The sequence below is a fragment of the Gossypium arboreum genome, chromosome 10 (assembly GCF_025698485.1).
Source record: "Gossypium arboreum isolate Shixiya-1 chromosome 10, ASM2569848v2, whole genome shotgun sequence".
NCBI classification, from domain to species: domain Eukaryota; kingdom Viridiplantae; phylum Streptophyta; class Magnoliopsida; order Malvales; family Malvaceae; genus Gossypium; species Gossypium arboreum.
Genome location: NC_069079.1, coordinates 659,198 through 685,555, shown reverse-complemented (window position 1 = coordinate 685,555; position 26,358 = coordinate 659,198). Strand labels below are relative to the sequence as shown.

Below are 26,358 nucleotides of genomic sequence, written 5' to 3'. Positions count from 1 at the left end.
TGGTGAAATTATATATATATACATTAAAAATGGTTAAATTTGCATGTTTAGGCTCATGAATTAAATTGAATCATGTTGTATTGATGATTATAAATTATTATTTTCGTAGCCAACAAAGAACCTGAAGCATCAAGATCGAAAGGAAAGGAGAAAGTCATCGAGGACTAAAACGGAGAATTACGTGTGTATTACTATAATTCAATTTTAATTATTATTGATTGCTGAAATTTTAATTGTTATGTATGGTAAATAAGACTTGAGGTAAGTATGTGAAATTGAAATTAGAAAAAGTAAAATAATACCTTATTAACTCGTCGGACTAGATTCGATACAAATGGCATGCCATTGGATTTGTGATGTGATGAAGAGATTGTAGTTCGCCGAGAAGATGTTTCGTTATTATATACTTGGTTTATCCGAATAGGCATTTAATGCCTTATTGGTGTGTTTGGGAGGATATATTATACCGTGTGTTATGGAGGATTTACAATATTCCGGTGTGTTTGGGTTGGATATTCCGTGTGTTTAGGTTGGATATTCGGTGTGTTTGGGTGGAAATCCGCGATCTCGCTATAGTCCGAGCTTTGTTAATAGGGTAAATAATTGAAATGAAATTTTGAAAATGAGATTATTTGTTAATAGGGTAAATAATTGATGTTTGTAATTTATTAATGTTAAATAGTCTTGGATTATAGTAATACCACTGAGTATATCCATACTCAGCGTACGGTTGTTTCCGTACGCAGGTTAGTAGAAGTCAAGTGTCCCTACCAAGATCCAGAACAATCCCGACTCCAACACAAACTTGGTGATGTATATTTTTCTTTTGGGTAAAGGTGGCATGTACATAGGTGTTGTTTAGTCACTTGAATATGTATATTACTTTGGGTAGTGAAGAATGAATTATAAAATTTAGATGATTAAATGAAATGGTAAGGAAAGTACATGATATTTTGATACATGAACATCAAGTTGTTAAATGAATGAAGTTTTTAATCAATTTTGAATGATGCTATAATAGTTATTAAATTAAAATTTTGTTAATAATATAAAATTAGTATATGAATGTGAAATATTGGTATTGGTTGTTTTGGTTTGAATTTGCAGGAGATTTAGGTAAAAATAAGCAGAAATGCTGCCGAAATTTTTATAAAAAAATTTAGAATACTCGAACAAGTCCCGTTCTACTTTTAATACGTGTTTGAACTTCGAGAGTTCAAGATAGGGACTTAATTATTATATTATACTATGAAAGTTATATTAATTGTAAATTATTCGTAAGTTGTCTGATATGTCCGGTAATGCCTCATAACCTCGTTCCGGTAACGGTTTGGGGTTAGGGGGTGTTACAATAAGACTCAAGGCCCACATTAAACAGTTCCTATTCTCTTCTTCTTCTTCTTCTTCTTCTCTCTCTCTTCACTCAATCCTAACACACTCTATCATTTATCATTTATGATCGCCTTATTAAGCCGTCCTTTGCCTTATATAAAATGAGGTAAACCACACATCTTTACCGTCATATCCACCTTATTCGACATACCATCAATAGAACCAAAATTAAAGTTAATATTCAATTGAGTTGGAATCATTTTAAAATGAAGTTCTCAACACTATTTCCCCTAATACTTAAACCAAATGATTTAAGAGATATCAAAATTATTATCATTCCACCCAACAGTCACGGGTGTAGATATACAGAGAGAGAGAGAGATCAATGTTTTAGGTAGCTGATGAACATCCCCAGGGCTATGGCTAGGACTGGGCCCTCCATTCCAACATTCTTGTTCTGTTGCATTTCAACTGTAGTTTCAGAATATGGTTCTCCCACAATATAAAAAAGTTTTCACTGAATTGTAAATCTTCCTTTTCTTCTTACAGAACATTTAAGCACCTGCTCTACTGCATCTTCTCTCTCTCATAAATATCAGTAATTCATATTAAATTTATATTTTGTATTTTAATTCATATAAAATCATTTTGATACTATTTTTAATGGCGGAGTTTTATATTTGCATGTTTTGATTATAAATTAAAGGGATTGAAATTGAATTATAAATATTTGAAGTAAAATATAAATTTTATTTAAGGATTTATAAGGAGGTTTTATAAAAATTAAAGGAACAAAATTTATAACATACTATACGAGATGGGAATCTTAGGCAACTACTTGTAGTTTAGGAGAAATTATTTTTATGAACTCTTCCCATTATATCATTCATGATCCCAGAGGTTCGGGCTAAAAAATATTACCAAAATCATTTATCAATAATATAGAAAAATTATTGAAATATCATTATATAATTGAAAAGGGACCATAATGATGTAATGGGAAGCAGGGGTGAAGTCAGAACAAAATTTTAGGGGGGCCGAATAAAAATTTAATTTTTTATAGTCTATATCTTTATAATTTTTATAGGATTAAATCGAATTTCTATAATTTTAGGGGGGCAAAGTACAATTTTATATTTACTAATTTAAAATTTTAAAAAAATTTCAAGGGCCTAAATATTATTCCAGTGCCAACCCCCCTTGTATCCGCCTCTGGTGGGAAGGGTTCATAAAATAATTTCACTGCCTAATTGATTACTTTGTAGTGTAGTTGACAACTAGATCAACTAAGGAGTTTTGAGTCTTACTGAATTTGCTCAAAGTTTTGCATTTTTATACATGTGAAATTTATTATTTTATTTTTGGAATATAGTTCCTTTATTTTTCATATTTAAAATGTGATTTTAATTGTTAGTACTGTTCATTTTTTCTATTAAATTTAGGTCTATTATTACAGTGTTAATTTTTGTTACATGGTTACAAAATGAATATTTTTCTATTTTTAAATATCATATAAATTTTTAAAAAATTTAATGGTATTAACAATTTGAAATTAAAATAGATGAACTAAATTCTTAAAAATAAAAGTTCAGGGATTACACTTAAAATATATAAATAATACAAGGACTTGGAGTATAGTTTAACCATAACAATATAGTGAGGGCCATAGTCCCATTAAGAGGCCCAAAAATGAGCCCATGAAATTATAGTGGGGAGGCTATGCCGGTAAGCAGAGTAAATGCAAATCTCTTGGCTGGCTCTGGCCAACGACTGAGTCCGAGTCCGAGTCCGAGTCCGAGCTTGAGACTGAGCCTGAGCTTCCACCTCGTAGCAATTGCGTAACCCTTAATATTGTTTCTTCATTCAAATAAACAAAAACATGAAAACACTTTGAAAATTTTCTTCTTCTTTCATTCTTTTACATTTCATTTCCATTCAGATCCGATTCTTAAACGCATTCCCATTTTAACCCCTCTTTGATTTCATCCTCATTCCGACACAAAAACCCAAGGGCTTGCTCTGGTTTTTAGCCTCGCAATTCTTCGTATAGTCGGTGAGTGCAATGAAACGCGATCTATTTATTTAATCTTTTTTGGCATTCGCTTTATTTTTATGTTTATAAATAATGGGTTTGATTTGTCGCACTCATTACTGGTTAGGTTTTCATTTGTCAATGCCGAATCTCAATCACCCTTTTTTTCATTGTTGTTTCTTGTTTCAATTCTTTGTTTGTTGTTTTCTAATTTTGTTTCGTTAATAGCTTAGAGGTCTAGTGATTCCATCTGGGATATTATTATATGTCATCTTTTGGCTCATCTAATGTAGAAAGTTGTGTTTTTAACTCATTATAAGGGTTTTTTTTGGATAAAGGGTTGTTTGGGTTTGAACCCAAGCTTAAATAACGCAAGTCATTTGACACTACACCAGCGGCTAGTTGATATAAGTTTTAAAATGTTGGTAAAAAGTTGATTCCGGATTTTGTAGCTCTGCAAAAGTGAATTCATTTGGCCATTTGAGACTTCAAATTTGGTGCTATTAAGTCCCTTCTTTTTTCTTTTTTTTTTGGTTCAATATGTGGACTTGATTGGTTCACTTGTTTCAGTATTTTAGGGAACTGCGAATTATAAAATTTCGATGGTAGTTCGCTCAGTGATTCGAGTTTATAATGGCATCTCTTTGATGGGAAACTGAGTCTATATAACTATGCAAAGTGCAAGTACTCTACTTTCGTATTGTTGTGATCAGTGTTTTACTAGTTTTCCAAATCGAGGTTCTTTGTTTCGGTGAAGATTTATGAGCTGTCTACGAAGCGGTAAAGTTTTTGAATCTGCAATTTTAACTCTTTCGAAAAACAATCTTGTGAATAAATAAATAACTTTTAAAGACTGAGTTTTTCAGCATCTTTAATAATTAAGACAAGGAATAAGACAAAAGACCTCATTAAAGGAGGGCCGTATTTAAAACTGAAAGTACAAGGCTTCATTTATATATGAAGTTATATGTTGTTCCTGGATCATGTTCCAGAGGTAATGTTCTAAGCAATCCCTATTGAGCTATAATAAAGTGCAGTGCATAAGTTCATTCTTGTTGCTATACTACCAAGCGTCTTATATTACTATTGAAGGTTATAGTGCATGGTTGAATTCTTGAAGGTCCTCGTACCTATAGAAGTTGTGTTCAAAGAGTCTTAACAATTTTGGGCCTCTAGTTTTTGTTATTTAACGTCACTTTTGTCCGTAAATTTTAAACTTAATACAAATACCAATATGATGATTTACTGGTTAAGAGGCAAAGTGGAAGCATAGGAATCTTAGGAGCCACTATTATTAGTCACGTATTGTATTAGCTCTTGTTCGAGGCTTCTAATATGGCATTTATGAGGTTCTTTTCAATATCCTCTAAAGTACTGACTTGCTGTTAAAATGTAATTCTGACAAATGATCTAACATTTATCTTATGTTCTTGTTTTTTGCTTCCAAGATCTAAGTCATAGAGGGAGCTTAAGTGGGATTTGATGTGCCAGGCAAGGTGGAAGCAAGTTTATTGGAGGTTTCAAGGTACTGGTTCTTGCCTTCTTAGGATTCTATTTGTAAGACCTTAACGAGTAGCATATCACTTGTTGCACCAAACCAGTTGCCTATTTTACTTTTTAAGTTCAGATGAAAATTTTACTTATCATGAATCCTTTAGCGGGACACTGTTATTATACTCAAAACTGAAGCAACTTGTGCATTTATTTATGCTGGTTGAGTATTTTTGATGGTTTTAGTGTTTCCGTTCATGTTATGTTGTCACTGCAGGGAACATATCACTTGGAGCATTCGTGATAGATTTGCCTACATTGCAGGATGCAGAGAGTGGCGTAGAAGTTAGTCCTTTTTTATTCAATTGATCCAATATTTGCTTCAGAAGATAGGTATTTTCTCAGATTCTTCATACAAGCAATTGCTGAGTGGCATTTTGTACTTATTATACCTTCCCTTCATTACAAGTTTCCTTTTCCAACTTCTTTTGTTCCTTATTCTCTAAACCCGTTTTTGTTCTTGAATTTTTAAGGTTGGCGTTTCTTAGTTGACAATTTTCGTCCCGGAAAAGAACCTGAATGCTGAGTGTTATTTATTATTGATATGGTTCTGTAGAGTGACGATCCTCGTAAGGTTGGAAAATGGATTTTGTGACTGAGGAAGAGAAAACCGAGGATTACCTTTTCAAGATCGTATTGGTTGGTGATTCAGCCGTTGGGAAATCGAATTTACTTGCAAGATTCGCTAGGGATGAGTTCTACCCTAACTCAAAATCGACCATAGGAGTCGAGTTTCAAACCCAGAAGGTCCATATAGATGGGAAGGAAATTAAGGCACAGATCTGGGATACAGCTGGTCAGGAGCGTTTTAGGGCTGTTACATCTGCATATTACCGAGGTGCGGTTGGAGCTCTCCTTGTGTATGACATCAGCAGACGACAGACTTTTGATAGCATCGGCAGATGGCTAAATGAACTTCAGAGTAAGAACCACGATGAACTTGTCTTTGTTGATTACACATGGTTACGGTCCATGTAGAAACCTTCTCGATGCAAATCTCATTTCTATGATTTATCAAAAGTCTCTCGAGTTCAAAAAAGGGCTAGTTTTATCCTGTTTTCAAAGGGACCCTTAGCCATATTATGGCATATTTTAGTTGCCCTTCTCGTGAATGTTAAAGAGTTGTCAGTTTTAGGCCTTGATGACTAAGGATTGACTCGTGTGGTTTGTCTTTTTGAACAGCTCACTCTGACATGAACGTAGTTACCATTTTAGTAGGCAACAAGTCAGATCTCCGGGATGCCAGGGAAGTATCTATTGCTGAAGGCAAGTCTTTGGCGGAGGCACAGGGTTTGTTTTTCATGGAGACGTCTGCCCTTGATTCCTCCAATGTAGCAGCTGCCTTTCAGACAGTTGTTAAAGAGATCTATAACATATTAAGCAAGAAAGTTATGATGTCTCACGAGCTGAATAAGCCAGATTCTTCTTCATTTGATGGAAAGACCGTGGTTCTACCGTCAGAAGATAACCCACAACCTGATGCAGCAGAGGCTAAAGCGGGTGGCGGTTGTTGTTGATGCTTCAGAAAATATAAACCCTATGCTCCTCTGGTCCCATCGGTTAGGCCTCAAGTTGCGGATAATTACTTCTTCATCTTCTTCCCTACCGGTAAAATGTTAATAAATACTTGTTTTGACATGTCCATGATAATCTTATGGTGGTTGATACATGGATTAGCTAAAGATGTAAATGAAAGTGAAGGTGAAGTGGGCATTAAAAGGGGAAAAGAAAAGCAAATGATATAAGATAATATATTTAGAATGTCAGTGTAATTTCCTCTGTTTTGTTTGACTGTGATTTTACATATTCAAAATGATTAAAAAAAAAACCAAGCCAACCACCATGTCTTATTTCCCCATTATTACTGTTACTGCAATTGGTAAAGCAAATGGCCAACCCCATTGCATAATAGCCTAGGTGCTTAAGAAAACTCCATTTCCACTTCCAAATGAATAGCTTGCAAATATTGATATTGGACTTTTATGGAGAAATGGAGGTGCAAATCTGCAGTAAGATACATACAACCCAATTGAAGCAACCATGTTGTCATTCATGTACATGATCTTGTTTTGTAGTCATTAGGATGGTAAATTTTGATTTTTATCCTTTGAAAAATGGATGTAGAGTAAGGTGGATTTTTTTAATTTTTTTGGCAGTGGATATGGAATGATAATGATAATTAATTGTCCCATCCTACCTCGTAATTCTAATTGTATTTTTCAAGATTAAAGTCTAAAATTTTCTTCAACAAATTATGTTTAAATATTTGTGTTCTTTAAAAAGGTTAAAAACTTTAAAAATAATTAGGAAAAAATTATGGAGCAATCCATAATGGAGTAGGATGGGTAGTGAGGTAGAGCATGCCAACTAAATAACAGTTGTAGTATTGACATTATTCGTCTCATCCTATTGTATGATCTTCTCCCGTAACTATATTTTCAACTCTAAATTCTTCTAAAATTTAAATCCTAAAACTTTGATAAGATTAATCTAAGGTCTCGAATTTGAATCTTATAGATAAAAAAATAACATTAAAAAAACTTTACCCCTAATTAAAAACTTAATCTAAATCAACTCCGAATTTAATCAAATTCCAATTCCATTCCCAAAACACCAAAAGAATCTCAAATACAAAACTTTCAAATAAGTCATTAATGATTTCACTTACTGTTTAAAGGTTTAGGGTTGAATATGAAAATTTGGAAACTAAAAAATAAAAGCTATAAAGTTAAGTTGCTCTTTCTAGTGGAATGCAGTTGTTGGACATGGAAATGGGTTGCATTTCCTTTCTACCTTTTTTGTTCAAGCTTATTATTATAGCTTTTAGCTTTGTGCATTCACACAATACGTGTCTACTGTACATCATCTCATTCGTATTTGTAGTTTTTTTTTACTAAATTTGACATTAGAGTCTAACTGGATAAATTATATAAATTTATCCTTCTTATATTAAAAATATATGGTCACAATGTCATCCTCATAGTTTCGTTGACAGAATTTAGTTTCAGTCTCGTTTAAGGATGACATGAGAATGAGTCAAGTCAAGTCGAGATAAGATTTTAAGCTTATTTTTTAGACTAAGACTTAATCTGAGTCTAAAAAACAAGTTTAAAATTTTGTTTAAGTCTAATTCAGATAAAAATGTTAAAATTCAAATTTGACTTAGTCCGTCAGTATTAAAATTTTAAATTATATTTATATAAAATAAATTTAAAAATATAATACTTCAAATATACTAAAAACATTAAACTAAATATTTCCTAAGTAATTGAAAATAAATTTTTAAAAGTTTTTTATTAAATAACACTAAAATAGGTGCAACTTAGCAAACAAATATTTTTAAAATAGTAGTAGAATTAATAATAAAATAAGAGTTATACAATATTCAAATAATAATAATAAAATAGTAGTAATATAATAGCTAAATTATAGCAAAAATGTGAAAATTGTGACAAAACAATAATCGTTTTTTTTTACAAATTCGGGTCTGAGTTCGAATAAAAAAAAACTTACTTGAAATTTGACCAATTTTCTAAATGAGTCTTATTTTTTATTCAAGCCTTTTTTTTTGACCCAATCCGTGATTAGATCTCTGCCTAATAACTTTATGCAACTAACAAAAGATAAGAAATGTTTTTATGATCTATCACATTCGAAAAACGTTTAATCTAATCTTTTTAGATTAACTTCAACAATATTCTAAACCTACACTCGCCACCTTATAAATATTCGCCCATCACTAGGAAAGAAAGGATAAGAAATGTACACGGTCATTTTGCAAAAAATTTCATCCGATTAAGGTTTAGTTAAAAATACTTCTCAGAAATATTTTTGAAAAAAATATTTAAAAAGAGAGGCTAAAATTTTTGACTCTTGAAAAAAGTGTTTTTAGTCTATTTTAGTTTAAAATAATTACTTTTCTCTAAAAAATAATTTATCTAAAAATATTTTTATCTTAAAATTACTTCTTAAAATAAACTAAAACACCTCGCTTTCTTAAAACTTCTACGTCTAACAATTTTTATATATTCCATAATATAAATCATTCTTATTTTAATTATTTTTCGCACCACCTATAATGTGAACCGCTGTAACAAATTACCCTCCTAACTTTTCTATCTTGACAATTATATTAAGGATAATAGTTAAATTTTATTTATTAATTAATTTCGAAAAATTAAGAAAATGCCGTTGCTTCAAAAAGAATTCACGTCATATTAACATCATCATAGCATGTGGACAAACAAGAAACAAAAACCAACTACCCAAAGGACCCTACCACATTCACCAAATGCCACTTTAATCATTTTATCTGCTTTTTTGCTTTTGCTTTTGCTTTCAAACAAAATAAGGGATTCTCTTTTTATAGGATGAATTTAAATTAATTTATTATAAAATGTCAATAATTTAAATCCATTTAATCTAAATATAATTAATTTAAAATAAAAAATTACATCTTAACTCAATTAATATAAATATTATTATCAATGCAAAAAGACGTGAATTTCAGCATGCTAAAGCGTATTATTCTTCTATTTATAGGTTGAGGAGGAGTTATGAATAGTTCTAAACAATTGCGTAATTAGAGGGTTAGTAAAAATCTTAACCTTTCTTAAATGATTTTTTTTCACTTAAACCTTTTAAAATTTTTAAAATTTTAAATTAGTAAAAATAAAATTACACTTTAATTATTTTTAAAAATAATAATAATTTAATTTAATCTTTTAAAAATTAAAAATATAAAATATTTAATAAATTTATATTTTATTATCATAAAAATCATAATTTAATTTTTAACTCCTACAAAATTATTTTAGCTTCGTCGTTAAAAGATAAAAACATATGGATAGATTTAATCAAAAGGAAAAAAAAACAACATATCGATAGAAAAGCAATAATCATTGCTAAGTGGAAGGTTTCATTTATTTTGAGGCACTCCCTTTGCTTTACCTTTCTCTGACCCTTCTTGGAACAACAAAACGGTTGCCGCTTCCCCCTGCCTTAAAATAAATTTTAATGCACGACTCGACCTGTTTCGAATCTCCATTATAAAAATTTCAATCTTATCAAATTAAATTATTTATTAGCAGAGAAATAAATCAGTAAATTAAATTAGGAATCGATAAATCAGTCGCTTTAACTTTTATCATTAGAGTTTAACCGATTTAATCAATTAAAAATTTTATATTTAATTTTATGGTTATAATTTATAAAATAAATGTTTATTTCTATTTTATTTATTTATTTATTTATTCTTTCTGATGAAGTTGCAACTTAGACCACACCTGGCAATGCCATACACCTACAGCAAAGCTCCACCACCAATCGTTTCAAAAAGCGCATTAAAAGAATATACATAAGGTTTAATATAATATTTAGTACATGAATTTGACATTTTTTTTAATCTGACACTTAAATTTTTTGGTCTAATTTGGTATCTATATTTGACTCTTTTTCTTAAATTGGTATCTAATCTTTTTTGTTCGATTTGGTACTTGTTAAACGCTTTACAAATTATTTTAATATACTAACAATGTTATTTTTTATGAGATAGTAAAAATAATTAATATATGATCGAAATATAACAGATATGATATTTTTGTATTTTATATGTTTAATTACTTTTAGTGCTATTTATTTAATTAATTATTATGCTAAATTGGACAAAAAAATTTTGATATCAAATTAAGAAAAATTGTAAAATTTAGATATTAAATTAGGCTAAAAAAGTTGAAGTATCAAATTAAGAAAAATGTTAAGTTTAAATACTAAATGTTATGTTAAACTTATATATACATTTCCTTTTGTTTTTAACATTAAAATAGCATTTTAGAATCTTATTAATATATTTTAGTTGATAACATTATTAATTGTTATTATTGAAATAATGATAATGAAATTATTTTTACACAATTTTAGATATTTTATATTTATTATTAGTTAAATAACCCCAACTATAAGATTTTGTAAGAAAAATAGAGAAATTAAAAATTAATTCAAATTGAGGCGTTTAGAAATTTTTGAAAAATATATTGAAAAATTATAGTTACTTGAATCCAATCTAATTTTATGTTATAAAACAAATATCTTATATTAAAAATAAAGAAAATAATTCAAAATTTTTATATAAAAATATATTTAAAATAAATATTGTGTAACTTAAAATTTTAATTTTTCTAAAAAATATTTATAAATTATCGATTAATGTTCAAAAGTCATAAAATAATTCATCCTAAAACTCAAAATTAACATAAAAAAAGAAAAACCTGGAAGATGACTTTATTATCATAGACGGTTCAAAAAATCCAACTAAATCGAACTTTAACTAAAGGTGTTTTCAATTTGGACGAACTAATAAAAAAAAACGAAAATGCCAAATCAAAATTGAGATATTGAATCTCAAGTTTTGATATAATAAAGGGATTAAAACCAAAATTAGGCCATTCCAAATAAAATTGATTCAATACGATATAATATTAAAGAATGTCAATCAAATAAGGGCCACTTACCCTTCACTTCAGTCTAGCTTTTGGCGCACGCCTATTTAACCAGTGGCGAGTGGTGGTTGCCTGGTTGGTTAAGTCATTCATATCATTCGGGGTGTGTGTACGTTGCTTTGGGCTTCAAAATTTTTCTTTCTGGGTCTCTGTGTTTCATTGCTTCCTTTTCCTTTTTTTCTTCTCAAAAACTATGAATTATTTGGGTGTTGGTATTAGTCCTGGGAATGTCCCCGTATACCATGGCACTAATCCGATGGTAATTGAAAGAAGAGTGAGGATTGCAGAGTTGCTCTTAAGGTGTTTGATATGTGTCCTCAGTGTACTCACAGCTATCCTAGTGGGAACCGATAGCCAGGTCAAAGAAATCATTTCGATTCAGAAGAAAGCTCGGTTTACAGACATGAAAGCTCTTGTGTAAGATTCTTTAGCCCTCCACTCATTATTCCCTTTTTCTTTTTCTTTTTTTACTTTGTTTTATATATTTTTCTGGGTTTTCTTGATCAAATATTTATAGGTTTTTGGTCGTAGCTAATGGGGTAGCTGCTGCCTATTCCTTAGTACAAGTGGTTCGTTGTGTGGTGAGTATGGTGAAGGGAAGTGTGCTTGTCAACAAGCCTTTGGCTTGGACCATTTTCAGTGGAGATCAGGTACCATATTTCTAATTCTACTTGGCATGCATTTGCTGCCTATTTTTGGTTCTATTAAATATATATAATACTTAGAAATATTCATATATCGTCTTTATATAGAAAAATAATATATTTCTACACACTCAAATACATGATATCTTACTTTAATAACAATGTCAATATTAATTGAGTTAATATCTTACGCCGATAATAATGTCGATGTTATTTGCGCTAAATAGATTGATTTATTTAATAATATTAAATGCATCTAGTCTTATAATACAGCTAACTCTCTCAGGTATAGTCGTATAAGTTTCTGGTTTACAATTATTTGTCTCCAAAATTGTATCACGGGGTTTGTTTTTGGCTGTTTTGCAAAGCATGCTTGGTTGATTGGGGGAAGAAATGAAAAAGGAAAAAGAGGCTATTTTAAGAGCAATGGCCAATTTAGGTGAGATAAACTACATCAATTGCTAGTGCCACACTAATATCTTTAAAAAAACTAATGATTTAGTCAATATTTTTACTAAAAAATGTCTTGAACTCTTTTTAAAAATATGAAAGTAAAATTAATTAAAATAATAATAAATGTCAAATTGATATAAAATAAAAACGAGCTAAATTTTCATTATGCTTAAAAGAATACATGATGTTTTATCACATCATTCACTATATATTTAATAAATAGAATGAAGTGAAGATTATATTTTTTGATAAAAAAAATTAATTTTTTATATTAAAAAAACACTATTGCCAGGCTTTACACTTGCATTTAATGGTCATTGGTGTGGATGGTTGGGATAGTGCTTTAGGGACTCATTTAGTGGTTTTTACAAGTTTCATATCCTCTCTAAGGGGAAGAAAAAAGGTGGTTGTCATAAATGTTGTTGCATGGAATTATTTCTCATTCTTGATAAGCATAGAGTGTAGGTAATTTGGTCATCTCCTATTCCTACACGTAGTAAATAAAGCCGGTGTGTTATTATTACTCTACACTTCTTTTTGTAGGCCAACACATGTAATTTATAAATTTCATGTGTATTTATTATATATCTAAAAATGAAAAATTGCACCGGTCAAATAACATAGTGTATATCAAAAGTCGTTTATGAAAATTTATTGGTTGATAACCAGTAACCGATGAACATGATTTATTTTAACCACTACAAGACCACTTTAATCATTATAATCAACTCGCACGGTAGCTATTAGTTATATCGGTAGATGTTGATTCAATTCCATCAATTCAAGTTTGGTTCGTACTAATTTTTTGATTTAATCCATTTAACATAATTCTTTAGACTACAAATCAGTTCAATCGCTATGGTATCGTGCGAAGTGAGAATGTAATGATCAATTAACATAGATATTATGTATATCTACAATGCAGGCAATGGCATACTTGAATGTGGCCGCCGTGGGAGCCGCGGCACAGTCAGCAGTGTTTGCGAAGCTGGGGCAAACGGAACTTCAATGGATGAAGATATGCAACATGTATGGTAAGTTTTGTAACCAAGTTGGGGAAGGAATATCAATGGCGGTGTTAGCTAGTGTGTGCATGGTACTCCTATCTGGTATCTCTGCTTTCACTCTATTTCGCTTATGTGGTGTCAAAAAAGCCAAAGGCAACTCCGGGTGGTAGGATTTTAGCTAGTTTCACAGGCTCAGTCCAAAGGGTTGTCTAATCTTATGTCATATATATAGTAAAATATGCAATGCAAGCTCGTTGAAACACATGTAAGAGGACTCATCATCTATGTATTTAGTAATTGTTAACTGAGATGAATTTAATTAATGCATGTCTAGCAAGCAAAGGATTCAGTTCTTGAGGCTAATCATAAAAAACATTACATACAATTTGGACACCATTTGGTTAAAGAAATTGGAAAGTTAACTTATCTTTTTATAAAACTATCTTCAAACAATAGCAATTTACTTTCAAATAAAAAATTCATTTATAAAACTGTAAATTTAAAGTTTTAAAAATATCAAGTTTAATATAATATAAATGATATTTTTTGAACTCAACATGTTAACTATATTTTAATTTGGTCACTATAATAAATGTGCCTCTCAAGTATGTCCACATCCTCACATTCCATTTTTGGGGTCAAAATGCCTTGCGATATAAATATTGAAACGAAAGCCACTAATACTACATTATTGTCATCAAATTACTTGCAGGAGTAGCCCACCACAACCACAAAGTAATAAATATAAACCCTTAATTATAAATTCGATTTAACACCTGGAGCTAACAAGTTAAGAATGATACATACCAAGCAATCGAGAAAGGCTTATGATGGTATTTGCTTGCAGAATGATCCTTTGTTTTCGATCTGCGACTGATTCGAGGCATTGAACTTCCATTATTGGAATTCCTGCAACGATCTGAACTTTTGGATACCTTCTTGAGAACTAAATCCGAGCTAATTGAATGCTTGCCATCTTTCGTCAGACAAGGTTTCATTATGCGGCGATTCGTATCGAATCTCGTCAAATTCCTGCAAGATGTTCCAAGGTAGCTAATTTAACGGAGATTAACATCGACTTAAATAATTTTAGGACAATCATTTACCTTGGGTTTTGTCTTGGCATAATAAGGTGTTAAACAGGGATTTAAATCTTCGAGGAACAAGTCATCTGGACTTCCAGGAGTTGTTGGGTTTCCAGAACTGAATTCCTAACATGCTCATGATGTTATTACCTTTATCGGTAGAAGCATTGGGTCAAATCAAAACTAGAGTGGAAAAGAAAGTAATCTATACCTATGTCCAAGTAATAACATTAGTGTTCACAAGTATCATAAAATAAAACCTTTTAAATTGTATTTTATTCATATTTAGAAATTGAATAAATTTATCTCTATATATTTAATAAAACTGATTTTTTATTAATTTTTATTTATTTTACTGTTAAAAATGTTAAAATTATCATATATTGTTTAATTATTCTATTAATTACCCTATTTTCATCAGTAGAATTGGTTAAATTTTTAACAAAGAAATATTAATTTATTTTTAATTTAACATACAAAAATTAATTTATCAAATTTTAAATTCAATTTGACATCAAGTACAAAATCCTCATACTAATTTTACCTATATGTAATATTTTGATAGAAAATAGTATATAAAATCTTACCAAAGAATCAAAAAGCTCATCTCCATCATAGCTGCCATGCTGCTGGTTACATGCTTTGGAAGAATACTTTTCTGCCTTCACCTGTTTCAGGCACATCTTAACAATGGGAACCCTTATAATGGTTTTTAATTAAGACTTTGAAAGACCTTCCTACTGTGCTACTGACTCATAGATATGGCTTGATAAATTATCATATCATACATGAAGCATGTTAAGCTATAGCAAATAATACCAAATTCATTACATGCTCTTTCAAAGAGGAGTTTTTAGACTTCTATTTGAGGAAAGTAGCAGAAATGTATCCAATTGAAACTAAGTTAAAAATAGGCACAAAATCAGATTATATCATTAGTTTTAAACATTAATAGGGTAATATACAAAAATAGTCACTTTTGTTTGTCTCAAGTTATATTTTAGTCATTATTTTGTTACGAATTGATCACTCTACCGTTAAGTTCTGTTATCTCTCTAACGGTAATCCTACGTGGCAGTCCAACTAGATTTTAAGTGCCAACTTAAATTTCTAAATGAGATGAAAATAGATTTTTAATTAAAAATTTTAATTTATTAAAATTTTTAAATCTAACCCTTAATTAAAAAAACTGTTCATATCCTATTTTTAATTTTTCTTCCATCTCTTCTTTTTTTTAATGGGTTTTTTTTTCTCATTTAACTAGAAAAACTATTATTAAAATCAAAATAGTTGAAATCAAATTGACTGCTTCCTAAAGATAGACTCAATAGAAGGTTCAAGTATGTTTTTTTTGTATTCCTCTATCTCTTTTATTCAGTACTGAAAAATAAATTATTAAATTTTTTATTATTTAATGAAAACCCTAAATTAAAATTCTTAATATTTTCTTCTACTTTTTGAAATCGTTTGTAAACATTTATTTTATTTTGCGTCAGTAGATATCCCATAAAATGCAACTAGAAACATGTTTCATTCAAGCTAATTTTAAAATTTTCAAAAAAGGACTGTAACTTTCACAGTTTAATTGGTTTCTCAATCAATTTTTTTTACCTGAATTAACTTGTATGTTCACAATCTTTTTGTAAGTATTTCAAATTATCCTTTCTTATTATTGATTTTAACTATTTTTATCACAATAATAATTTTTCTAGTCAAATGAAAAAAAACCATTGAAAAAAAAAAAGATAGAAGAAAAATTAAAAGAGGAGATGAACAGGTTTTTTAGTTAAAGTTTAACTTCGAAAATTTTAATTAATTAAAATTTTTAATTAAAAAATTTTTTTCATCCCATTTAGAAATTTACATTGACACCTAAAATCTAGTTAGACTACCACCTACGATTACCGTTAGAGAGATAACGGAACTTAACGGTAGAGTGATCACTTCGTAACAAAATAATAACATAAGTGACTAAATCGTAAAATTTTAAACATAAATAACTAAAATATAGCCTGAGACAAATAAAAATAATTATTTTTATAGATTACCCAACATTAATCTACACTACATAATTTAATATTGAATGCTATGTGTGGAACCGTGGATTACCTGAGCAAGATCCTGAGCAAGGCATTGAAGTTGTCCTGTAAGAGAAGTGACCTGTCTTTGGAGACTAGGTATTAGTTGTTTGGCTTGCGTCAGCTCCGAGCCTTGCTTTTCAACTAGGTCTTGAAGTTGACAATTCAAGGCATCTGGAAACAATATTGCATTCTTCAACGATTTAATCTCATCTCTCTGTTTCAAGCACAAATCTTTCAGCTTCTCCACCTGCAAAATACAATCGATATTAACATCTATAGCATTCATAAACAATTACACATTCCCAAGATTAATTTAATCTGCTATTTTTTTTTTCCATTTCTTAGTGGTAGCTAAATTAACACAAAATCATAAATATTTAACAATGAAATGGCTAACACAATGTTTCCAGGGACGCGAATGGATCCGGTACGAACAAAATAGACTTAAGTTTATACAAATACATAATTCTAAATAAATAAATTCTGAAAACAATTTATCAATGAGATCATTAGTTATGCTGAATTGAATCGCTAGCATTCAGCAATCACGATCATGGCAACCAATTCAAAAATCAATGGCTCACCTCTCTGTTCTTGTCTTGAAGCAGAAGCTTGAGCTCGGAAACCTCCATCTCGAGCTCTTTGTTGGCATTCAATAGCTCCCTCTCACTTCTTAAAACCATGGCCAATGTCCTCGTATTCCCCTTCACCTCCGTCAAGGCTTTTACCTCCTTTTTGTTATCCTTAACGGAAGATCCTTTACCGAACAGCTTCCTCTGCAACGCCGTGAAAGCAGTGCCTTTCCTCGCCGTCTTCTTGAGATCCTCAGCTACCACATCCGATGGAACCATCAGCTGTCCCGTTGTTTTATTTGCCAATTTCTTGTCCATAAACTTCTTCACCATGGTTGTGAAGTGAAGATCCGCCGCCTGGTTCTTGCTGCGGCTGCTTTGGGCTGCATCCAACGGCTTCGATTTCACAATCGCTCGAGAGGAAGAAGACGATTTTGGCCTCCGCGAAGAAGCAGAGCTGTTAAGGTCTATAGATGACGAGGGATCGGAGAAGTGAGAGGAAGTGGAGGAGCGTGAATCGTACGACCTGTAGCGCGTCGCCATTTTCGGAAGCAAGAGAAGTCGAGAAATTGTGTTGATTTTAAATTTAAGGTTTTATAATGGACTTCGCTCCGTTGAGGTTTTATAATGTCGTTTGAATGCTCGAAGATGGAAGAAAAGCGATGATGAATTGGGATAATTTTGCATTTAGTCCCTTCACTGTAATAAAATTTAGAACTTAATTTGTCTTTGTTGATGAGTTCATAAATTGGTAGTAGGGATGATGACCCTGCTTAGGGTAACGCAGAGCATCTATGAGAAAGGTGGTTGGAGTTGTACAGGAGAGTAGAGGTTATAGACAGAAGGGAGGTAATTGTCCCTCTTCTCGCTCTCAACTTTTTATATATTAACTATCTATTTGTTCGAAATGTTATGCGTTAGATTAGTATTGGCAAGTTAGAGATAAGTGCTTTAATATTATAGACTCACATAGAGTAACGTGATGATATATTTTGATTTATCTTAAACAGGGCATGGTAGTTAAGACCTAATATAATAATTAATGAATAGTTTCATCTATCAGATAAGTTGTTAGCTGAGCAAGTCTTCACAAATAGTATCAAGTGAATGTTGTACATGATTGTTTGGAACATGATCACTCGAAAATTTTAACGAGGTGTAATACACCATTATCATTGTTATTAATTAACAATAACAATGCTAACAACTTAAAAGGAACAACGAACAAAGTTATAATTTTTAATCTACAAATAACATTAAGCAAGTGACATGTCGTTGTAAATCTAGGTAAAGTGATAATATAATGTGCCCCAAGTCATGTTAGATGAGATGCAATGACTAAATTTAAAATAACGTTTATTAAGTGAATTAGTCTATTAAATAAGTTGCTAGTCGAAAAGATCTCTACAAAAAAATTCAATAAAAATATGTATGATTATTCGAGACATTACCGTTTGGTGAAGTAATAAGTTAAAAGCAAGCAAATAAAATTCAATAAGCATAGATGTTAAATTATATAAAATAAAAGTGAAATAAAATATTTAATTTTATCATAATAAAGGGACTAAAAAAAATTAGACCAAAAAGAATTTAAAATTTGAATTTGATGATGGCATTGGCAAAGCACGTGGTTGCCGTGCCTAAAAGCTAAATTCAAATTTGGATTTTTGGCTTCCATTAAAATTTTTCTTTTGGCGTGAAAAAGCGCGGGAGGATTACTTTTTTTGAATCGTAAACAGGCCTGGGCTCTGCACTGAAGGGCTAGTCTTTTCACTGAAAGACCGAGCCCTAGGTAAATCAATCAAAAACCTAGCCTGGCAAGCTCTAATTTCATATTTTATTAAAATGAAAATTTGTTCAATAGTTTAATAGTTTAAGGAATTGGGTTTTGAGTTCTAGAAAGTGGAAAAAGAAAAGTTGAAATGGGCGATTCATTTCCCCTTTTCAACGATTGTGATCCTGCTGTGTTATCAACTCTTAAGCAGTACCTCTCTCAGCCAAACAACAACGACGAAGACAATGGCGACGGCTATGCTACCTTTTGTTTTCATTACAAAGGCGCTATTCTTCGCTCGATTGAACAGCGGACAGGGAATTCCACTGTTCCGGACGCGGTTCTCGATTCGTTAATTTTAATTGAAAATCTCGACCGCCGACGCGGTTTTCTCCCTTCCGAATCCATGAAGGCAGCCTTTTGTGCCGTCGCCGTACACTGTACGGTCAGTTGTTTGCCGGTCTCATGGGACAACTACTTCGATGCTTTTCAGAGGATTTGGGGATTACGGATTAAGAGCTTAGAGGAGTCAGGTAAGTCGGACCTTATTTCTTCCGAGTTAGTCCAATGGGGAACGGTAATCGAAGCGGGCTTATGGGATTTAGAGACCTCTCAGAGGTTGTCGAGTGTCAATACACGCGGTAAAGCGCTGCTACGTATTAAAGGTTATTTGGAGGAGGCCTTCCGTTCTATGAATCCTGCCTTGAGTCAGTTGGCTTCCGCTTCTACTACTGAGCCTACAGTGGATCATGTTGCCTCTGCGAATCCTCATCCTAGCACTGACGAAGGAAACAGTAGGCGACACTCCTTTTCTTTTTCCATTTTATTGCAAGTAAAAATATTAATTTTGTTTTCTGGAGATTATGCTATGTGTAATTAATTTGCTGTACAATCTGTTGGTGTAAGAATGTATCCAGAGTAAACCTAATTCATTTCTTTTGTATAAATTTTGTCCCAGTGGATAATGTTGTATCAGCTTCTGCTCAAGTCCCCTCGAGTCCTCATCCTTGCATTGACGAAAGGAACAGTATGCTTCTCTTCTTCTTCTTTTCGTCATTTTATTTTAAGTCTTAATTTTGTTTTCTGAAGGTTATGTTATGGTATGTATGATCCATTTGAAGCATGGTTTGCTGGTTTAAGGATGCATGTAGAATGATTTCAACTCAATTATCTGTGTAATTTTGCCTCCCTCAGTGGATAATGTTGTCTATTCTTCTGCTCAAGTCCCTTCGAGTCCTCATCCTTGCTCTGATGAAGGGAATAGTATGCTTCTCTTTTCTTCTTTCATTTTATTCAATCTTAATTTTGCTTTCAAGAGACTATGCCATGTGTAATTTATTTGCAATACTATATGTTGGTATAAGAATGTGTGTAGATTGAATCTAACTCAATTCTGTGTGTAAATTTTGCCGCTTACGGTGGATAATGTTGTCTCTGCTTCTGCTGAAGTTTCCCCAAGCCCTCACCCTTGCGCTGACAAAGGGAACGGTAGGCTTCTCTTTACTTCTTTCTATTTTTCCATTTTAATCCTAGCATAAGTCTTAATTTTGTTTTCATGATATTAATCTAACTCAATTCTCTTAAAAAATTTGTCTCGCAGTGGATAATGTTACCTCTGCTGCTGCTCAAGTCCCCTCAAGTCCTCATCCTTGCACTAACAAAAAGAACAGTTAGCTTCTCTTCCCTTCGCTTCTTCTTCTTCTTCTTCTTCTTCTTCTTCTTTTTTTTCATTTTATTCCACGTAGAAGTCTTATTTTTGTTTTCATGATATTTACTATGCTGTGTGTGATTCATTTGTGGTATGATGTGGTTGTTTATGAATGTAGAGTGAATATAGTTAAATTGTTTCTGTAAGTTTTGCTTTCATGTGGTTACGTGTAACCTGTTAACTTTTGTTATGGCAATCTTAGTCTTTATTTGTTCTAGTTGCCTTTGTTGGTTCTAAGTGAATTTGAGGAGGATATATAGGTTTCGTTGTTCCTGCAAGTGACATAGAGAACCTGTTAATGTTGCTGACTTGGAGGAGGGTCGGCCTTGCAGCAATTATGGCACCCTATCCACTTAGTTGCTGCAAATTGCGCTTAAGTTAAGGACTACTGCATTGCTAGCTGGATCAACTAATTCCATCTCCGAAGCCTTAGAAGTGGGTGAGAGGGTTTCCTCTCGCATTGCAGTTAAACTTGTGGAATACTCCAATAAAGACAAGGATAATCCTACTACTAGTGATTATACTGACAAAAGAAAATGAAGACTTCTCTTCCAATTATTGCTTTTCTCCAGTAGAAGTGTCAATCTTGTTTTCTTGAGATAATATATTGCTATGTACAATTAATTTTCTATACAAAGACTTTTATACTGTTGGTTTAAGGATGTAGTGTGAATGAACGTCTCATGTGTTTGTGTACATTTTGCCTCATATTGTTATATGTGCCCAGTTAACTTTAGTTGCGGTAACTTGGTCTTTGTTTGATCTAATTACCTTGGTTCTGCAGAGATTCGAAGGGCTAGTTTCCAAGCTAGACATAAGCCTCGTCCTCGCTGCAAGCAACGTAGAGGTGTTGTCATTACTGACATGGAGGAGGACCAGCCTCTTTGTATCAAAAATGGCACCCCATCATCTTTTGAAGTTAATGGATGCTTGCAAGTTTCAAGTAAAACCAGGTCTGCTGCATTGCTAGATGGAGTAACTGATTCCCCCTTTGAAGCCTTAGAAGTGGTTGAAACGGTTGCCTCAGTCATGGCCGGTAAAAATTTCTGCCCTAAAGGCAGTATGGAGGACTCCAACAAGGACAAGGGTGATCCTACCGCATCTTTTTATCCAACTACTCATCATTGCACCGACAAAGGAAAACGTAGATTTCTTCATTTTCACTTTTCTCTACTAAAAGTATTAGTTTTGTTTTCCAAAGATCATCTAATGCTTTGAATGATTAAATTTCTGTACAAAAGCTTTTATTCTTTGGCTTAAGAGTGGACGAATTGTCTCAATTCTGTGTACATTTTGCCTCATATTGTTATACTTAGTTTACTTGTGGTAATCTTGGTCATCCTGGTCCATTATATTTTCTAACTTAGCTGGTTGATTCTGCAGAGATTCAGATGGTTAATTCTCAAACAAGTGGCAACCCTAATTCTTCCCATAGGCATTGTGAGGAACCTGCTGCCATTGCTGATACAGAGGAGGACCGGGTCCTATCAACTCCTAATATTGACAAATTGCGAGACGCACTGACATCAAGTGTTGTTGATTTGACAGCTTCTGTTACTGATCCCCTCCCTAAAGCCTTAGAAGTTGCTGAGAGATTAGTATCTTTCATGGAAGCAGCTAAAAGTTTAAGTGCAGAAGGTGCTGAAGGGGATGTAAGGAAGGAAAAGGGTGTTCCTGCAGCACCTATGAATTGTAATTTTGAACGGGCTCAAGCTGAGAGGAGGGAACCTGACAAGGCCATCAGAGAAGACCAGGACAAGATGAACAGGAGTGTTCCTGCTGATTTGACAGCTACTGTTGCTGATTCCCTCCCTAAAGCCTTAGAAGTTGCTGAGAGATTAGTATCTTTCATGGCAGCAGCTAAAAGTTTAAGTACTGAAGGTGCTGAAGGGGATGTAAGGAAGGAAAAGGGTGTTCCTGCAGCACCTATGAATTGTAATTTTGAACAGGCTCAAGCTGAGAGGAGGGCACCTGACAAGGCCATCAGAGAAGACCAGGACAAGATGGGCAGGAGTGTTCCTGCTTCGTCTGTTGGTCATAGTGTGCAACCCTCTCAAGCTACGGAGGGGAATGAAACTTTCATTAGACCCAAGAAAGTGCCCAAGCGCAACTTAATGAAGAGGAATGATGCTGCTCACACTCATGAGGTGTGTATTCGGATGTGCACATTTTTACATTTAGTATCATTACTGGACTGTTGGAAAAAATTTTCTTTACACTGCGTGCTTATCCTTTTACCATGAATTTTAAGGCTTGTCCTTTCATTACACTGCATGCTTTAACTTGTAATTGTAATCTCCTCCTAATTTTTCTCCTTCGTACACTTAATTGTTACAACCATTGTAAGTCCTGCCTGACTTGGCCTTATTTTTATGAAAGTTTGGGATGACTTTGGAGCTGTCCATGGGCTGAGGCCCGGTTTCACAACAATTGAGCCCAGACCCGTTTTCATCCGGCCTTGCCTGCCCAAAAATCCCATTTCACTATTCAAAAAAGTAATAAAATATTAAAAATTGTATTTGTAATTGATATTTTATATACCTTTATAATGAAATTTAAATTTTCAAAAATATTTTTTCTTATTTGAATTGAATTTGGGCTGGCTTGAGATGTGTACAAGCCTAGCCCTAGCTGGGCTGGGCCAGATGGGTACCTGGCCCTTGGACGGGTCTAATGAGCTTTTATGGCCATTTGATTTTGTATTTCTTTACTTATATCAAGCTAAATTCCTATTTGTTCGTTCATTCCTGTTTTGCTAAGGGGAGGGCACCTTATGAGGGCATTAGAGAAGACTACAACAAGGTGGACGGGAGTGTTCCTGCTCCATCTGTCAATCATATTGCGGAACCTTCTCATGCTAAGGAGGGAAATGAAGCTGTCATTCGACCCAAGAAAGTTCGTAAGCGCAGCATAATGGAGAGGAATGACACTGCTCACACTTCTGAGGTGTGTATTTGGATCTGTACATTTTTACATTTAGTATCATTACCGGACAGTTAAAAAAAATACTAGCCTTGACGTCTTTTTGTGAAATCTAGGAATTTCTTTTACCATGATCTTTTAGGCTTTTTTCCTTCATTACACTGCATGCTTTAATTGTAATACCCTGCTCTGTCGTATACTTAATTGTTATAACTATTTAAGTCCTGCCTGACTTGGTATTGCTTTGTGAAATCTTGGGATGAACATTTATTGTCATTTAATTTTGTATTTCTTTACTTGCATTCATTAAGTTAAATTCCCATTTGTTTATTCAACCCTGTTATGTTTTGTCTATCTTATGCATTGAGTATCATTGTAGTGGGAGGATTCAATTGATGGCTCTGATGGAGGGACAAGTGGTTGTTCGAACAGATGTACTTTACCAAGCCCTAAAACGAATCATGTGTCTCCACTGAAGGAAAGTGAACCCCAAAAGCAGAAAAACAGAAGGAAAACTAACTGGTGGACACTTGAGGAAGAACAGGCATTGATCAAGGGCTATCGAGTGTAAGTGAATAACTGAGTATCTTAAGGGATAACTTCCATAATGAAAGATTTTTTTATGTTTCAGTTTTTTCAACTTACATCGGAGAGGTTCTGCATTCAATTTTCCATGTATACTCCTGTTAGCATGTTAGATCTACTTTAGGTTCTTTCTATAATTGTAGTTAATACTTGTTTACCAAATATGAGATTAAAGATACTTGTGGTAGTTCATAACTTTTGATTCCTTACTATAATTGTTTTCCTATTGAAGTTATGGACCCCAATGGAAACTCATTCGCGAATCCTACTGGGACATATTGAAAAAGAGAACTCAGGTAAGTATCGGACAAGTTTATATACAGTCTCAACTTTTTTTTTTAATGAAATATTTTTCCTTTTTTATATATATAATATCTATTCTTTATTATTTTTTCAGGTTGATCTCAAAGACAAATGGAGAAACTTGAGCAAATGATATGCCTCTTATCATAGGTGGTATGTTCCTTTTTGGTCTTATAACAAGTGTACATGCTTACCACTGGCGCTAGATTTAGCTAAACTTGTGAAATGGCCCTATTTTGTGAAGTGAAAGAGGGTGTAGTTGTGACTTTTGAGCAGTGGTTTTTTTGGAAAGTGTATAGCAAATAGGAATGGGATACCGTATATAATGACTTCCAGTTCCTATATATACTGAAGTAGCTTTAGCTTTTGTAGTGTTGCAATGGGATGGGGAATACTACTGGTGAATGATTGTAATAGTAATGTCTATAGTGATGGCTTCCTGTTCCTGTATCTACTGAGGTAGCTTAACTTTAGCTTTTGTAGTATGGTAAATGGGAATGGGGATATACTACTGGTGATGATGATGGAAATGCAATATTTTGTTGGAAGAAAATTCTAAATATATATGATGGGGTTCGTCTTTTGTGCGTGCCTCTTCTTCTTGTTGATGTTGATGTATGTATGTAGCTTTCAACTTAAGAATATAGTTTGGTGAAGCCGATGAAATTGAGAAAGTGGTCCCAAATTTGTTGATGGAAATAGATTCCTAAATTCTAATAAAGTAATAATGAAGAATTGACAAGTGTTACCCTGTTTGTTGGTCAGTTACTGAAAGGAAATATTATGGGATAGCAGCGGGTTGGTTTGATTAGTTTAATTTCAAAAGGTTAAAATAAGTTTGAATTTTAGTCTATTTTTACTTTTATTTACTGTTATTTTAAACACCAAATGTTGATATTATTAAATTTGTTTTGTTAAATATTAAGTTTATTACAATGCCAATTTTCTTTTAGTTACTAAGTTTTATTTTATTTTAAAATGTTACTTGAAATATTAATTGTTTCAAAAATTGATTAATCATTTATTGAGCGATTTAAGTGTTAATTGACTTAGTTGAATTTGTTTAGCATTAGTGTTAAAAAAATTTATATATCTGCACATTAAAAAAAGTTAAATTAGCGATTTAATTATTAAAACTTGTAAGTGAATATAATGAATGACATTTAAGGTTAACGCTTATAATAGTAATGGTTGATAGGATCTCTGCCCCATTAGGGAATTGAGACCTTAAACAAATCCCATAAGAATGTGGTCTAAAGTTTGGGTATGAATTTGATTCCTATAATCTAGCAGGATAGGATTGACAAGTGTCACCCTGCTTTATTAGGGAACTCAGACATTAAGCACATGCACATCCCCTTAAAACTCTAGCGTTGTCCTATCAAATTCAACGATATTTCTTCATTTTTGACCTTCCAAACCCTATTTTAAGCTAAATACCAACTGTCTTTTTCCCCAAAAATCAAATCATCCTAAACATCAGTAGCCCTTTATATCATTTACAGCAACCCTAAACAGGTGACCACAGACAATGCATTCCTTTTAATTTATTGTCTAGGGATAGTGACAATTTTAGTCCCTGAATGTTTTATTTTTCACTTTGGTCCTAAACTTTTTATCATTTTTGACTTTCGACCTTTATATTTTAGTTAACTGCTTTTCATTTGACAAATAAAGTGATCAAATTGATAAACTTTTAATGATAATGAAAGTGGCAGCTTGTGTGTACATAAAAAATTATTCATGTTTGTAATGAAGTACGTATGGATTACTATGTCGACCATCTTGATATTACTAAATTTTTAATAATTC

General features: G+C 32.4%; 4 protein-coding genes across 7 annotated transcripts; 3 read left to right on the top strand and 1 right to left on the bottom strand.

Annotated features, from left to right (window-relative positions):
- Nucleotides 1-3,034: 3,034 nt before the first annotated feature.
- Nucleotides 3,035-6,752, top strand: LOC108458136 (ras-related protein RABA5a-like). Of its 2 annotated transcripts, none has more exons than XM_017757412.2 (5): nucleotides 3,035-3,385; nucleotides 4,813-4,889; nucleotides 5,133-5,248; nucleotides 5,472-5,837; nucleotides 6,098-6,752. In XM_017757412.2, exons 4-5 carry the CDS (start codon nucleotides 5,498-5,500, stop codon nucleotides 6,430-6,432), a joined length of 675 nt encoding a protein of 224 aa, XP_017612901.1. In that variant the 5' UTR covers nucleotides 3,035-3,385; nucleotides 4,813-4,889; nucleotides 5,133-5,248; nucleotides 5,472-5,497; the 3' UTR covers nucleotides 6,433-6,752. The 2 variants fall into 2 exon arrangements, with proteins under 2 accessions (XP_017612901.1, XP_017612900.1); XM_017757411.2 differs by having other exon boundaries at nucleotides 5,389-5,837.
- A 4,643-nt stretch (nucleotides 6,753-11,395) lies between these two features.
- On the top strand, nucleotides 11,396-13,858 carry LOC108458310 (CASP-like protein 2B1). The gene is made up of 3 exons (XM_017757659.2): nucleotides 11,396-11,829; nucleotides 11,930-12,062; nucleotides 13,435-13,858. Exons 1-3 carry the CDS (start codon nucleotides 11,606-11,608, stop codon nucleotides 13,684-13,686), a joined length of 609 nt encoding a protein of 202 aa, XP_017613148.1. The 5' UTR covers nucleotides 11,396-11,605; the 3' UTR covers nucleotides 13,687-13,858.
- LOC108459586 (uncharacterized) lies at nucleotides 13,561-18,172 on the bottom strand. Of its 2 annotated transcripts, none has more exons than XR_001867382.2 (5): nucleotides 17,267-18,172; nucleotides 16,711-16,929; nucleotides 15,189-15,269; nucleotides 14,623-14,719; nucleotides 13,561-14,548 (listed from the first exon to the last, which is right to left on the bottom strand). XR_001867382.2 is itself a non-coding variant. In XM_017758983.2 (5 exons), the coding sequence occupies exons 1-5, from the start codon at nucleotides 17,795-17,797 to the stop codon at nucleotides 14,474-14,476; spliced, it is 1,011 nt and encodes a 336-aa protein (XP_017614472.1). In that variant the 5' UTR covers nucleotides 17,798-18,168; the 3' UTR covers nucleotides 13,561-14,473. The 2 variants fall into 2 exon arrangements, 1 of the variants encoding a protein (XP_017614472.1); XM_017758983.2 differs by having other exon boundaries at nucleotides 14,623-14,727; nucleotides 17,267-18,168.
- Nucleotides 18,173-18,957: 785 nt separating this feature from the next.
- On the top strand, nucleotides 18,958-25,099 carry LOC108460533 (uncharacterized). Of its 2 annotated transcripts, XM_017760048.2 has the most exons (11): nucleotides 18,958-19,822; nucleotides 19,987-20,055; nucleotides 20,223-20,291; nucleotides 20,478-20,516; nucleotides 20,629-20,697; nucleotides 21,521-21,880; nucleotides 22,120-22,883; nucleotides 23,497-23,682; nucleotides 24,038-24,225; nucleotides 24,476-24,539; nucleotides 24,641-25,099. In XM_017760048.2, the coding sequence occupies exons 1-11, from the start codon at nucleotides 19,177-19,179 to the stop codon at nucleotides 24,677-24,679; spliced, it is 2,493 nt and encodes an 830-aa protein (XP_017615537.1). In that variant the 5' UTR covers nucleotides 18,958-19,176; the 3' UTR covers nucleotides 24,680-25,099. The 2 variants fall into 2 exon arrangements, with proteins under 2 accessions (XP_017615537.1, XP_017615538.1); XM_017760049.2 differs by lacking the exon at nucleotides 20,223-20,291 and having other exon boundaries at nucleotides 18,959-19,822.
- The last annotated feature ends 1,259 nt before the right edge of the window (nucleotides 25,100-26,358 follow it).